This window comes from Manis javanica, chromosome 5 (assembly GCF_040802235.1).
Source record: "Manis javanica isolate MJ-LG chromosome 5, MJ_LKY, whole genome shotgun sequence".
Lineage (NCBI taxonomy): Eukaryota > Metazoa > Chordata > Mammalia > Pholidota > Manidae > Manis > Manis javanica.
This window is the reverse complement of record NC_133160.1, coordinates 84,505,318-84,519,831: the sequence shown is the minus strand read 5'-3', so window position 1 is coordinate 84,519,831 and position 14,514 is coordinate 84,505,318. Positions and strand designations below refer to the sequence as shown.

At 36.8% G+C, this 14,514-nt stretch overlaps 1 protein-coding gene across 1 annotated transcript in view; it reads right to left on the bottom strand.

The window, feature by feature from the left end:
• Positions 1-11,650: 11,650 nt before the first annotated feature.
• The window catches only part of PAPSS1 (3'-phosphoadenosine 5'-phosphosulfate synthase 1), a 118,088-nt gene continuing 115,224 nt past the window's right edge, over positions 11,651-14,514 (bottom strand). The window contains exon 12 of the mRNA XM_037020213.2: positions 11,651-12,366. Within this exon, the coding sequence (XP_036876108.2) occupies positions 12,228-12,366 (139 nt within the window). The 3' untranslated portion in view covers positions 11,651-12,227. The remainder of the gene's footprint in view (positions 12,367-14,514) is intronic.

Below are 14,514 nucleotides of genomic sequence, written 5' to 3'. Positions count from 1 at the left end.
AACACAGCAAAGGCAGTTCAAAGATGAAAGTAATTAGCAATCCAGGCCTATTTAAAGTAGGAAGAACATACCAAATGAATAGTCTAAATTCACAATTATTGAAACTGGAAAAAGAAGAAAAATGAGGCCCAAAGTCAGCAGAAGGAGGGCCATAATAAAGATCACAGACAAAATAAGTAAAATTGAGAAGAATAAAACAATAGAAAAATCAATGAAACCAAGAGCTGGTTCTTTCAGAAGCTAAACAAAATAGATAAACCCTTAGCCAGTCTTATTAAGAAAAAAAAGAGAATCTACACACACAAGCAGAATCAGAAATGAGAGGAAAAATCATGACAGACACTACAGAAGTACAAAGAGTTATTAGAGAATACCATGAAAATATATATGCTAACAAACTGGATAACGTAGAAGAAATGGACAATTTTCTAGAAAAATACAACCTTCCAAGGCTGACCCAGGAAGAAACAGAAAATTTAAACAGACCAAATACCAGCAATGTAATTGAATCAGTAATCAAAAAATTCTGGAGAACAAAACTCCCATACCAGATGGGTTCACTGCTGAATTTTATCAGATATTTAGAAAAGACATAATACCCATATTCCTTAAAGTTCTCCAAAAAAATAGAAGAGGAAGGAATACTTCCAAACTCATTCTATGAAGCCAGCATCACTCTAATACCAAAACCAGGCAAACACACCACAAAAAAAGAAAACTACAGACCAATATCCCTGATGAACATAGATGCAAAAATACTCAACAAAATATTAGCAAACCAAATTAAAAAATACATCAAAAAGATAATCCAACATGATCAAGTGGGATTCATCACAGGGATGCAAGGATGGTACAACATTCAAAAAATCCATCAACATCATATACCACATAAACAAAAAGAAGGAAAAAAAACACATGATCATCTCCATGGATGCTGAAAAGCATTCGACATCCATTCATGATAAAATCTCTCAACAAAATGGGTATAGATGGGTATATATGCTAACAAGAGGTATAGAGGGCAAGTACCTCAACATAATAAAGGCTATATATGACAAACTCACAGCCAACATCATACTTAACAGCAAGAAGCTGAAAGCTTTTCCTTTAAGATTGGAAAGAAAACAAGGATGCCCACTCTCCCCACTTCTAGTCACATAGTTCTGGAGGTCTTAGCCATGGCAATCAGAAAACACAAAGGAATAAAAGGCATCCATATTGGCAAGGAAGAAGTCAAACTGTCCCTGTTTGCAGATGATATGATATTGTACATAAAAAACCCTAAAGAATCCACTCCAAAACTATTAGAACTAATATCTGAATTCATCAAAGTTGCAGGATACAAAATTAAAACACAGAAATCTGTTGCATTCCTATACACTAACAATGAATTAGCAGAAGAGAAATCAGGAAAACAATTCCATTCACAATTGCATCAAAAAGAATAAAACAGATTCAAGATGGCAGCATGAGAGGTGAGACGGAGAACTCCTCCCAAAACCACAAATAGTACAAAAATATAGTTAATTAATACAACTAATCATAAAACAAGAAGAAGAAAGAAAGCTGAACCAGACTACACACAAACCTCATGAACAGAGCAGACCTCACGAAACAGGGTAATGTACGAAAGCCTTAATTAGGCAGGACCCAAGTCCTTCCCCCATCCCAGCTCACCAGCAGGAGGAAGAGAAATGGAGCAGGGGGAGGGGTGGAAACTTGGAGTGCTGAACACCTGGCCCTGGAGGTCTGCTTTGCAAGCAGAAACCTACACTGTGTGGTGCTCTAGACACTGGGGAGCTCAGACAGGTGGAGTGCTTGAGAGACTGAGATTCCGGCCATTTGTAGAGGACAGGGATCCACAGCTGGCTGCTCTGTATCAGAGGAAAGGAAGGCAGTCTGAGAGGCTTCCTAGCAACAAGAGGGCTGCTGAAGGGACAGGGTTTGCAGGGAGCTTACTGTGGGGGAAAAGGGACAGGGGGACAAGGTTGTCTGGGCATGCTCAGCCCAGCTAGTTGGGAACTTTGAGGAGCTTCAAGTGCTCCATCCCCTTGGTTGCCTACTCAGCTCCGAGGCCCCCCTCTGTGACATGCAGCCTGCTGTGCCTCCCTTCTAGCCTGCCAGTGCTGGTTGGCAAACTGGCAGTCACTGATGTCAGGCCAGCCACAGGGAGGCCCCACCTACAACAGCTAGAGATGCAAAGCACAGAGGCTTACACCTGTGTGCTTAGCCCACTGGCTCTGACACTGAAGACAGGCACCACAGATGGGAATTAGGAAACAGATCTTTCCTCCCTCCAGGCACCAGCTCCACTCCCCTATGACCTCCAACCTCACTCTAGGGGCTGAGCAGCTCCAGAGACTGGAGTTTCTGGGCACTAGTGGGCAACACACAGAAAAATGAAATGTCAAAAGAACACAGTACAGACCAAAATCTCACAAACCCCAGAAAAAGGGCCAAATGAAACTGAACTCACCAATCTTCCTGAAAGAGAGTTCAAAATAAATAAAAATTATAAACATGCTTATGGAGGTACAGAAAAATAATCAAGAACTCAAGAAACAAATTTAAGTCAGAGATTCAATCATTAAGAAATTTCATTTCTGAAATGAAACATACAATGGAGGGATTTAAAAATAGAGTAGATAGATTAGATGTAGTAGAAGAGAAGGTAAATTAAATAGAAATTAGAGAAAAGGAATACAAAGAAGATGAGGCACAGAGAGAAAAAAGAATCTCTAAGAATGAAAGAATCTTGAGAGAACTGTGTGACCAATCCAAACGGAAAAATATTCACATTATAGGGGTACAAGAAGAAAAAGAGAGAGAAAAAGGGATAGAAAGTGCCATTGAGGAGGTAATTGCTGAAAACTTCCCCAATCTGGAGAATGAAAGCATGGAGTCCTCAGGCCATGGAGGTGCACAGATCTCCCAACACAATGGACCCAAGGAAGACAACATCAAGACATACAATAATTAAAATGGGAAAGATCAAGGATAAAGACAGACTTTTAAAAGCAGCTAGAGAGATTAAAAAAAAGATCACATACAAAAGAAAACCCATCAGGCTATCATCAGACTTCTCAGCAGAAACACTACAGGCCAGAAGGGAGTGGCATGATATAGTTAATGCAATGAAGCTGAAGGGCCTTGAACCAAGAATGCTCTATCCAGCAAGGTTATCATTTAAATTTGAAGGAGGGATTAAACAATTTTCAGATAAGCAAAAGCTCTATTTACTTCCCACAAACCACCTCTATAGTTCATTTTGGAGGGACTCCTAGAGATGGAAGTATTCCTAAGGCTAAATAGATGTCACCCAAGGGATAGATAAAGACTACAGAATAAAATTCATAACATACAAAGAATGGAGGAGGAAGAAAAAAGGAAGAAAAAAAAAAAGAACCTTTAGGTTATGTTTGTAATAGCATACTGAGTTAAATGAGACTATTAGATAGTAAGGGAATTACCCTTGAACCTTTGATAACCTTGAATCTAAAGCCTGCAAGGGCAATAAGTACATACCTATCAATAATCACCCTAAATGTAAATGGACTGAATGCACCAATAAAAAGACACAGAGTCACTGAATGGATAAGAAAACAAGACCCATCTATATGATGCCAACAAGAGACTCACTTCAAACCCAAATACATACACAGACTGAAAGCAAAGGGATGGAAAAAGATATTTTATGCAACTGATAGTGAGAAAAAAGCAAGAGTTGCAGTACTTGTATCAGACAAAATAGACTTCAAAACAAAGAAAGTAACAAGAGGCAAAGAAGGACATTACATAATGATAAAAGGGTCAGTCCAACAAGAGTATATAAATATTATAAATATCTACATACCCAACACAGGATCACCTACATATGTGAAACAAATACTAACAGAATTAAAGGAGGAAATAGAATGCAATGCATTCGTTTTAGGAGACTTCAACATAACACTCACTCCAAAGGACAGATCAACAAGACAGAAAATAAATAAAGAGACAGAAGCACTGAACAACATATTAGAAGAGATGGACCTAATGGACATCTACAGAACACTCCATCCAAAAGCAACAGGATACACATTCTTCTCAAGTGCACATGGAACATTTTCAAGAATAGATCATATACTAGGCCACAAAAAGAACCTCAGTAAATTCAAAAAGATTGAAATTGTACCAACCAGTTTCTCAGATCACAAAGGTATGAAACTAGAAATAAATCACACAAAGAAAACAAAAAATCCCAAAAACACGTGGAGGCTTAATAACATGCTCCTAAAAAAATCAATGGATCAATGACCAATCAAGAACAGAGATCAAGCAATATATGGAGACTGACAAAAACAATAATTCAACCACACAAAATCTGTGGGACGCAGTGAAGGTGATGCTTAGAGGAAAGTATATTGTAACACAGGTCTACCTCAGAAAAGAAGAACAATCCCATATGAACAGTCTAAACTCACAATTAACGAAACTTGAAAAGGATGAACAAATGAGGCCCTAAGTCAGTTGAAGGAGAGGCATAATAAAGATTAAAGCAGAAATAAATAAAATTGAGAAAAATAAAACAATAGAGTCAATGAAAGCAGGAGGTGGTCTTTGAGAAAATAAACAAAACAGATAAACCCCGAGCCAGTCTTATCAAGAAAAAAAGAGAGTCTACACACATAAACAGAATCAGATATGAGAAAGGAAAAATCACTATGGACACCACAGAAATAGAGCAAATTATGAGAGAATACTATGAAAAATTACATGCTAACAAACTGGATAACCTAGAAGAAATGGACAACTTTCTAGAAAAATACAACCTTCCAAGGCTGACCCAGGAAGAAATAGAAAATCTGAATTCACCAATTACCAGTAAAGAAATTGAATTGGCAATAAAAAAACTACCTAAGAACAAAACACCTGGACCAGATGGTTTCACTACTGAATTTTATCAAACATTTAGTGAAGACCTAATATCCATCCTCCATAAAGTTTTCCAAAAAGTAGAAGAGAGAATACTCCCAAACTCATTCTATGAGGCAAACATCACTCTAATACCAAAATCAGGCAAACACACCACAAAAGAAAATTACAGACCAATACCCCTGATGAACATAGATGCAAAAATATTCAACAAAATATTAGTAAACCAAATTAAAAAATACATCAAAAAGATCATCCAACATGATCAAGTGGAATTCATCACAGGGATGCAAGGATGGTACAACATTCAAAAAATCCATCAACATCATATACCACATAAACAAAAAGGACAAAAACCACATGATCATCTTCATAGATGCTGAAAAGCATTCGACAAAATTCAACCTCCATTCATGATAAAATCTCTCAACAAAATGGGTATAGAGGGCAAGTACCTCAACATAATAAAGGCCATATATGACAAACCCACAGCCAACATTATACGTAACAGCAAGAAACTGACAGCTTTTCCTTTAAGATGGGGAACAAGATAAGGATGCCCACTCTCCCCACTTCTAGTCAACAAAGCTCTCGAGGTCCTAGCCATGGCAATCAGACAACACAAAGAAATAAAAGGCATCCAGACTGGCAAGGAAGAAATCAAACTGTCCCTGTTTGTAGATGACATGATATTGTACATAAAAAACCCTAAAGAATCCACTCCAAAACTACAAGATCTAATATCTGAATTCAGCAAAGTTGCAGGATACAAAATTGATACACAGATATCTGTTGCATTCTTAGACAGTAACAATGAACTAGCAGAAAGAGAAATCAGGAAAACAATTCCATTCACAATTGCATCAAAAAGAATAAAATACCTAGGAATAAATCTAAACAAGGAAGTGAAAGACCTATACCCTGAAAACTAGAAGACACTCTAAAGAGAAATTTAAGAGGACACTAATGAATGGAAATTCATTCATTGGCTAGGAAGGAATTAATATTGTCAAAATGGCCATCCTGCCTAAAGCAATCTAGAGATTCAGTGCAAACCCTATCAAAATGCCTGTAGCATTCTTCAATGAACTAGAGCAAACAGTTCTAAAATTCCTATGGAACCACAAAAGACCCCAAATAGCCAAAGCAATCCTGAGAAGGAAGAATAAAGCAGGGGATATTACCCTCCCTGACTTCAAGCTCTACTACAAAGCCACAGTAATCAAGACAATTGGATACTGGCACAAGAACAGACCCATAGATCAGTGGAACAGAATAGAGAGGCCAGATATAAACCCAACCATATATGGTCAATTAATATACGATAAAGGAGCCAGGGATATACAATGGGGAAATGACAGCCTCTTCAACAGCTGATGTTGGCAAAACTGGACAGCTATATGTAAGAGAATGAAACTGGATTATTGTCTAACCCCATACACAAAAGTAAACTCAAAATGGATCAAAGACCTGAATGTAAGTCAGGAAACCATAAAACTCTTAGAAAAAAATATAGGCAAAAATCTCTTGGACATAAACATAGCAGCTTCTTCTTGAACATATCTCCCTGGGCAAGGGAAACAAAAGAAAAAATGAATTAATGGGACTATATCAAGCTGTAAAGTTTCTGTATAGCAAAGGACACCATCAATAGAACAAAAAGGCATCCTACAGTATGGGAGAATATATTCATAAATGACATATCTGATAAGGGCTGACATCCAAAATATACAAAGAGCTCATGCACATCAACAAACAAAAAGCAAATAATCCAGTTAAAAAATTGCAGAGGATCTGAACAGAAACTTTTCCAAAGAAGAAATTCAGATGGCCAACAGGCACATGAAAAGATGCTCCACATTGCTAATCATCAGAAAAATGCAAATTAAAACCACAATGAGATATCACCTCACGCCATCCTAACTGGCAACATCCAAAAGACAAACATCCAAAAGACAAACAACAACAAATGTTGGCAAGGATGTAGAGAAAGGGGAACCTTCCTACACTGCTGGTGGGAATGTAAATTAGTTCAACCATTGTGGAAAACTGTATGGAGGTTCCTCAAAAAACTCAAATAGAAATACCATTTGACCCAGGAATTCCACTCCTAGGAATTTACCCTAAGAGTGCAGGAGCCCAGTTTGGAAAAGATATATGCACCCCTATGTTTATCGCAGCACTATTTAGAATAGCCAAGAAATGGAAGCAACCTAAGTGTCCATCAGTAGATGAATGGATAAAGAAGATGTGGTACATATACATATAACTGTATATTAATTATACCAAAAAAAAAAGATTGTATATCATAGTCACTTCAATAAATAAAAAAAAAAGACTGTGTGGATAGGTTCTCACTGTGGGAATGGCAGCAGAACCTATGTTCCAAGGGCAGGGGAGGGGGTGGGAGCCTCTGATCACACAGGTCTTTCTCTTGGATCAACTGGCAGTTATGTCCTCTCAATGACCTCCTCCACCAGATAGTCATTTGTACTCAATTGTTATTAATGCATTTTGGTATTTGCACATTTATATGCTTTTGGTTTTTGCTTGTATTTATCTTATACTTAACCTATTAAATTTAACTTTTAATTTCTCTGCTGACAAAATTATAGTACTCAATTTTTATTTCTGTAACATCTTTTTAGATGTTAAATTCTCATTTTAGAACTTTGTATTCTCCTTTCTTACTAATATTCATTATTATGCCAGGTGCTGTTACAAGCGTTAAGCAAATGTAAGCCATTTAGCACAGTGTCTGGCAAATAGTAAGCAGTCAGCAATTATTAAGAGCTATTATTAAGATATGAAGTTATTGTTGTTATATTATTAAGATATTAAGCTATTATTAAGATACTGATTATGCTTATTAAAGATTAAATTTTATGCTATTCTTTATTCATCCTTTTACTCTTTGCTGAGATGTTTTGACTACAAGAACAAGAAAAAAATATGCCTGTGTGGAAACTCTGGGAAAACAGTATACAATTATTATTTCATATTCTAATAGACTCTGATATCTGTTACGTCCACAGAAGATACAAATGGTTAGCTAGTACGTGAGGCACCCCTTATGGTTCAATTCTGAAAGTTAAATATATTTTAGATTTTATGCTTCGATCAGAGTCAACAAGGTGAACTCAGCTAGTATATGAAAAGTGTTGAGTTGTAAAGTGCAGCTTGAATATAACTAATGACCACATTAATTAAAGCAGACCTTCCTCATTAAATTTAATGTTGAGAATAAACTTCTTTTCTAATCCAAGTCCTTCACTCCTCATATTTTAAGACATATCTTCCACTTCACTCCACTTCTTCAAAGTGCTGTCATTTTTTTAATGATTTTTTTTCTTTTGCATTTCAGTTAGTCTAGATTTGCTTTACACGAATGTCTATACTGTTAAGGAAGAGTATAGTTCAGTTGGTAAAGAATTCTAGTGCTTCTTCTCTTTGCAAAAATGTACTCATTTTCCTACTCTAGGAAGCACAGAAGGTGGGCACAAGGAAAAAGCAAGGGAAAAGTATGGCCTGACCAGGGAGACTGTGTTTTGATTGCCTTTAGATTTGCATCTAACATACACTTGTATTTAGTAACTTTGCTCAAGGTCTGGAGAATGGAATTATGAAGCAAAGGTTTCAAGGTCTAGTCTCATAAGTATTGTATCACTGTGCTTCTTGGGCAAAAGACTACATCTTTAAGTAATAAATATAATGGAGCAATGCTTATATGCATTACTTCATATAATTCCTGACTATAACCTTCACTCCACGGATAAGGAAATTGAGGCTTTGAGAAGCTGAAGGTCACACAATCAACATGGAATTGGTGAGGTTTGACTTCTGAGCTAGAATTCTTAATCACTGAACTATACTATTCCTTAAGCTTGTGCCTCTGCTTAAGACAAAACATCTCCAAGGTAACTTTTAACTTATTTCTTACTCAAAATTATTTTACAGCTGCAAGTAACCCATTGGAATTTTCACACATCAAAAGGCACACGCCTATATCTGCACCTATGTAGAACATAATAGGCAGGTGTCCTCAGATTACACATTTTCTTGGGCAACAGGACTGGTTTTGCTCCTGGGGAGAACAAACACTTCTCAAAGAGGATAAGCCCGATCTGTTGGGAGTCAGTGTTCTGATTCATTTCAGTGGAGATACTTTCCTTTCCTTAACAACGGGAGAGCATTCAGATCTGTGATGCAGGTCCAGGAGATAAAGGCCCATGATGGTATCTTTCATGTTTCCTGTTTCAGTTCTTCAAGTACTGGCCCTAATTCTGGTGTAATTTTCCTTGGGTATCTGAGAAGGCAGGAAGTCAGGTAAAGAAGCTTCAATCTAAATACAGCCTTGCTCAATCAGTCCTCATGTACATATCTTTAGAGAGGCCAGCTTTTATTTCAGTCCAGAAGAGACTGACTGGGAGTTAGATGGACAGGATGTATTTGCACAGTTTATATATAATTATATTCAGGAAAAGACTGTGTAGCGTAGGGAATGGAATCCAGCAGAAATATAACCAAAGTCTTGTAGGTTCTCTGAGAAATACACCCCCACACATAAAAGAGGCCCAGTGGGAAATATTTCCTTACTTTGTGAGCCAACCCACCCCTGGATACATATGTGCTAATAAAATTATACCATGTGGGAAGCATGACTTCCGAATTTTTCCTGATAAAGTATCTGAATACTTCCTTCCAAGAGATAGACATAATTGCTCCCCTCTTGGATGGAAATGAAATTCAAATATGTGGTCCTGATTATCATAGGGAAAGAGAGAACTGACAGATTTAAAACATTACATTTCTGCAAAGATGATTGAACTTTTCTTTCCTCCTTCCTTTAAAAACAAAAAGTTATTTTTCCATTCACTTTTCCAGCTGATGGATAGATAAAAAATGGCACTGCGATTTCCAAGACCACTTGGCAGTAGGGACTTGGTGTAAGGGTTGAATGTTTAAAGATTGGTTTGGGCTTATTTTTATGAACTGGGAAAAGGAAAAATTAGATTTCTACATGTATCAGACTTGAGATTAAAAATACACATGCCAATCTGGAGGCTGGCAGAAATCATGGGGCCTTTTTTTTTCCTCCCCTTCTCTCTGAACACACAAGTGGATGGCCAATCCCAAAGGCCCATGGACCTAGAATCATGTTTTCATCATGTCCCTCTTTGGAGGGCTGAAGGCCAGGGGGCACACAGGGACTAGACTAGAAAGGACAATTATATGACAGAACACAAAATTACTTTTTAGCCCACATTTCTCCCTAATGTTGTTAATCTTATTTTCTCTTCTTTATCTTCTTGATGTTACATTTTTTGTAGTTTCGAAAGGACAGTAAGTTTTCTGAGTGCCAAATATTTTTTAAATGCTTTTTTCCTATATTTTTAACTTTCAAAATATTTTGCTGCCAGTCAAATCATCTTGAAATTTAGCAGTGTTAAGATTTTTATGCAAAATACCCATTTTTTAACATGCCACGTGTTACCATCAGGGTTCTTGATGGCAGATGATAGGAACTCCAGATAATTTGGGCAGCAAAGGAATTTATGGGAAGGCTGTTGGGTGTCTTACAGAATTGATGGAAAGTGAGAGAATGAGGCTTAGAAAATGGTCAGAAATGAAAGGAGCTGGTAGCAAGGGACTCATCCAAGGTTATGCCACTTATTCTAGATAGCATAACTACTTCTGCATGTAAGACCCCATTGCTGCAGACACCACTCCATTTGCCACTAACAACCCCCAGAATCTCAGCTCTATTACTGCAACCATAAAACCATGATTTATTCTGTCTCTGTATCTTTGCATCAGTTCCTACACATTCGACATTTCAGGTGGGAGTTTAGATGAATGGAGGTGCTGTCACACCTTAGGTGTTTGTGGTTGGAAAGCGATCTATGGTGCCCTTCAACCTGTGTAGACTTATATCAAGTTCTCCCTAAATAAACAGATCTGAACAATGTGACACCGAAAAAATAGTATCAACTTTAACATCTTATTTTGCCCATCAACATGTCTATCCATATAGCCTCTGCATACATAGATATTCAGTATCCACTAGTGAATAAACCTATCCACTAGAAAATATCTATTCACATTCTCCATTTTTTTTCTATTTATCAACTGATTCACTTATTCTATAATCCTGTATTTTTTTGCATTTCCTTCTGTATCTTTGTCTAGAGGTATTTTATTCCCATTTGCCTTAATGACAATATACCATCTCTTGATATAATCTGCCATCTCTTTATAATGCTGAATTTTCAAGGCCAGAACATGCAAGATTATTTTATCATAGAAAGTATGACTGCAAATCAAAAAATGCTGGTTTATCAATGAAAATTGATATCAAGCTCCTAAATTACCCATCTCCACTTGAATATTCTACTTGAGGATAATCTACAAAAGCAAACTTGATTTTTGCCCCCACCTTCCCTCATGCCAAAATGGACTAGTTGACACCTCCCATCTCCCTTGTCATGTCTCTATTAACTGGTACCACCATCTTAGATGTTTAAGGCTATTAGAGAGACATTTGGGGAAACTAGTTGCATTTTTGGATAGACTGAGAATGATTATTTCCCCACTTAAGAAGACACTATGAGACAGTGTTAGAAACTAAATTAGATTCCAGTAATGAAAGATATATTTTCCTTCTTCCATCAGAAACTTTTCCCAAGAAGGAAAGAGTATGGGCAAACAAAAGAATAAAAAAAAAGTATCACATAAGTAAGAAGTCAAAAAGTTTTACTTTATTGAATAAAGAAAATTCATTCAGGGTTTTACACAGATCATAAGAATACTTTAGATTATAATAGCTGAGAGATCAATAGCTGATTGGAAGAAAGAAAGCAGCTTATATTTTCAATGTAGAAAAAAAAAATCTGATTACTACAGATGTCTTGCAAAATTCCCAAAATGAGTTCTAGCCAAATTTGTTTAGTGAGTATTTTTTTCTTTTTTCAAGGGATAAAATGAGATTCAATATGTATCCTATTGGTTACAATACAACAGCTTGAAAAAATCATGAGACAGAAGCATAAATATAATATAGAAGGACAAGATTTTAAAATTGTATTGTAGGAATATTGACTAAAATAAGTGGAAAGATACATTAAAACCAGCAGTGCTACACTAGTTCAAAACAGAACTCATAAGGCAGACTAACTGATGCGAGTTAAGGAAAATGGCCTGTTTTTAGGAAGCGTGTCCAGACAGACACCACCACACAGAAATGCCAACAGTAAATATGTGGTCCCTTCTTGGTACTCAGTAAGTGTCAAAGGTGGAGTGACTGGGTTAACAGATTAGGCTTTCTCCAAGGATCTGTAGTATTCCACAAGCACAGTCCAGGCCTTGGGAGCCATGAAACCTTCTGGAGGCTTCTGTCCTTCTCGGGCAAGTTTGCGCATTCGTGTTCCTGAAATAAATTCAAAGTCTTCATGGCTGAAAGAGAAAAGAAAGAGAAAATTATTTCACACTTTTAGAAACTTAGAGTGAAATTTTAAAAGCACTCGTTCTGTTCATGGCAATTAAGCTTAATGAAAAACAGTCTGAACAGAACATAGTACTTGTGAATATTAAACTAGTTTCAAATTTGTCATTTATAAGAAACAACATGCTATTGAAAATGACCCATTTTTAGAACCAGGAAACAAGTTTTAATCAAAAATTTTACTGAGATCATTGAAGATTCACATGCAATTGTTAAGAAACAACAGAGGGAGATCCCATGTATCCTTTACCCATTTTCCCCTAATGGTAGCCCCTTGCAAAACTACAATATAATGTCACAATCAGAGTGCCAGCGGGGATACAATCCACCAACCTCATTCAAATTGTTCTAGTTTGACTCACATGCAATTCTGTCTGGGTTTATTTATTCTTATACGATTGGGTCACATGTGTAGGTTCCTGTGTCCACCACCAAGATATAGAACAGTTCCCCAAACATGACAATGTTTCGGGTTGCTCTTTTATAGCCAGACTCACTCCCCTCCCTCTCTCCCTCCTCCCTAGTCCCAGGCAACCACTAATTTAGAATTAGGAATCAAAAAACAAAAGAACAACAACAAAAAATCTAATTTAACTAACACAAATTGAAAACTTCCTTAGGAAGTTTGAATCTGAAAGGCTAAAATGCATATTAGAAAAAGTGGAATTTTTTTTACAGTAACAATAAGTAAGTAGCAATAGATATTTTTCTACTGGTAATATACCACAAAAGCAGTGCTAGTTTTTCTCATCTTCACACACTCAAAAACACACAAAAGTTCTTTGACTACTGAGCACAGAACACCTGTGGTTATGACACATACTGTCTACTGGTAATTTCACTCTCTTCCCTCAAACAAGGGGAACCAACCTAGATAATGGACCAGGACCCATCAAGGGTTCTGGGTCCCTCAAGTCACAAGATCACAGAATCTGTTTACTCCTAGTAAGCAGCTATATGTTTCCTCCCCACTTCATTATCCGTGGTGTTAACCTGGGGGTACAGTGAGGCCACAAACGCCAAGTGGCCCTTGCTTCTAGAGGTTTACCAAGTATGTTTTTCTAATAATCACATTTCTAGAAACCTATATAAAGGAAATAATCAGAGATGCAGACACAGTATTATAAATATAGATAGTGAAGATTGCTTTATGATAGTAAAATATTGTAAATAACGTTGTAAATAAACTATGGTGCATCCCTGAGTAGAATTACATAGCTAAGGATGAGATAAAATCTTCATTATGTAATTAGTGGTAAGTGAAATAATCAGGACACAAAACTGCACATACCACACCATTCCAATTTTGTTAAAATATACGGGGGAGAGGGGATGACACAGCAGCTGTAAAAAAATTGTCAAATGTTAACCACCATTATTTCTATGCAGTGGTATCACAGGTGATTTTAAATTTGTTCATCACAATTTCTGCAGTTTTCCTAAAATGAAGATTTTCACCAATTATCAATATCAAGATAACAACTAAAATGATCAATTGTCAGTAATTTTTACAATGAATTAAAGCTTATTTTTAAAATATCTGAAGTGATTTTAAATAATCTTAAATAACATAGCTTAATTAACCTGAAACCTCTATCATCTGAACACTGCCTCTGATGAAAGCAGATAAATAAGGTGCTGATAGAGGATTATGCTTCCATTCTGACCCTACAGTACTTCTTTTTTTTATTAAGGAATCATTGATATACAACCTTACGAATGTTTCTCATGAGCAACACTGTGGTTACTACATTCATCCATATTATCAAGTTCCCCACACACACCCCACTGCAGTCACTACCCATCAGCATAATAAGATGCTACAGTCACTATTTGTCTTCTCTGTGATACACTGCCTTCCCTGTGAACCCACCTACATTATGTGTGCTAATCATATTACCCCTTAATCCCCTTCTCCCTCCTTCCCCACCTACCCTCCCCAACACCCCCCTCTGTGGTAATGTCTAGTCCCTTCTTGGAGTCTGTGAATCTGTTGCTGTTTTGTTCCTTCAGTTTTGCTTTGTTCTTATACTCCACGAATGAGTGAAATCATTTGGTACTTGTCTTTCTCTGCCTGGCTTTCACTGGGCATAATACCC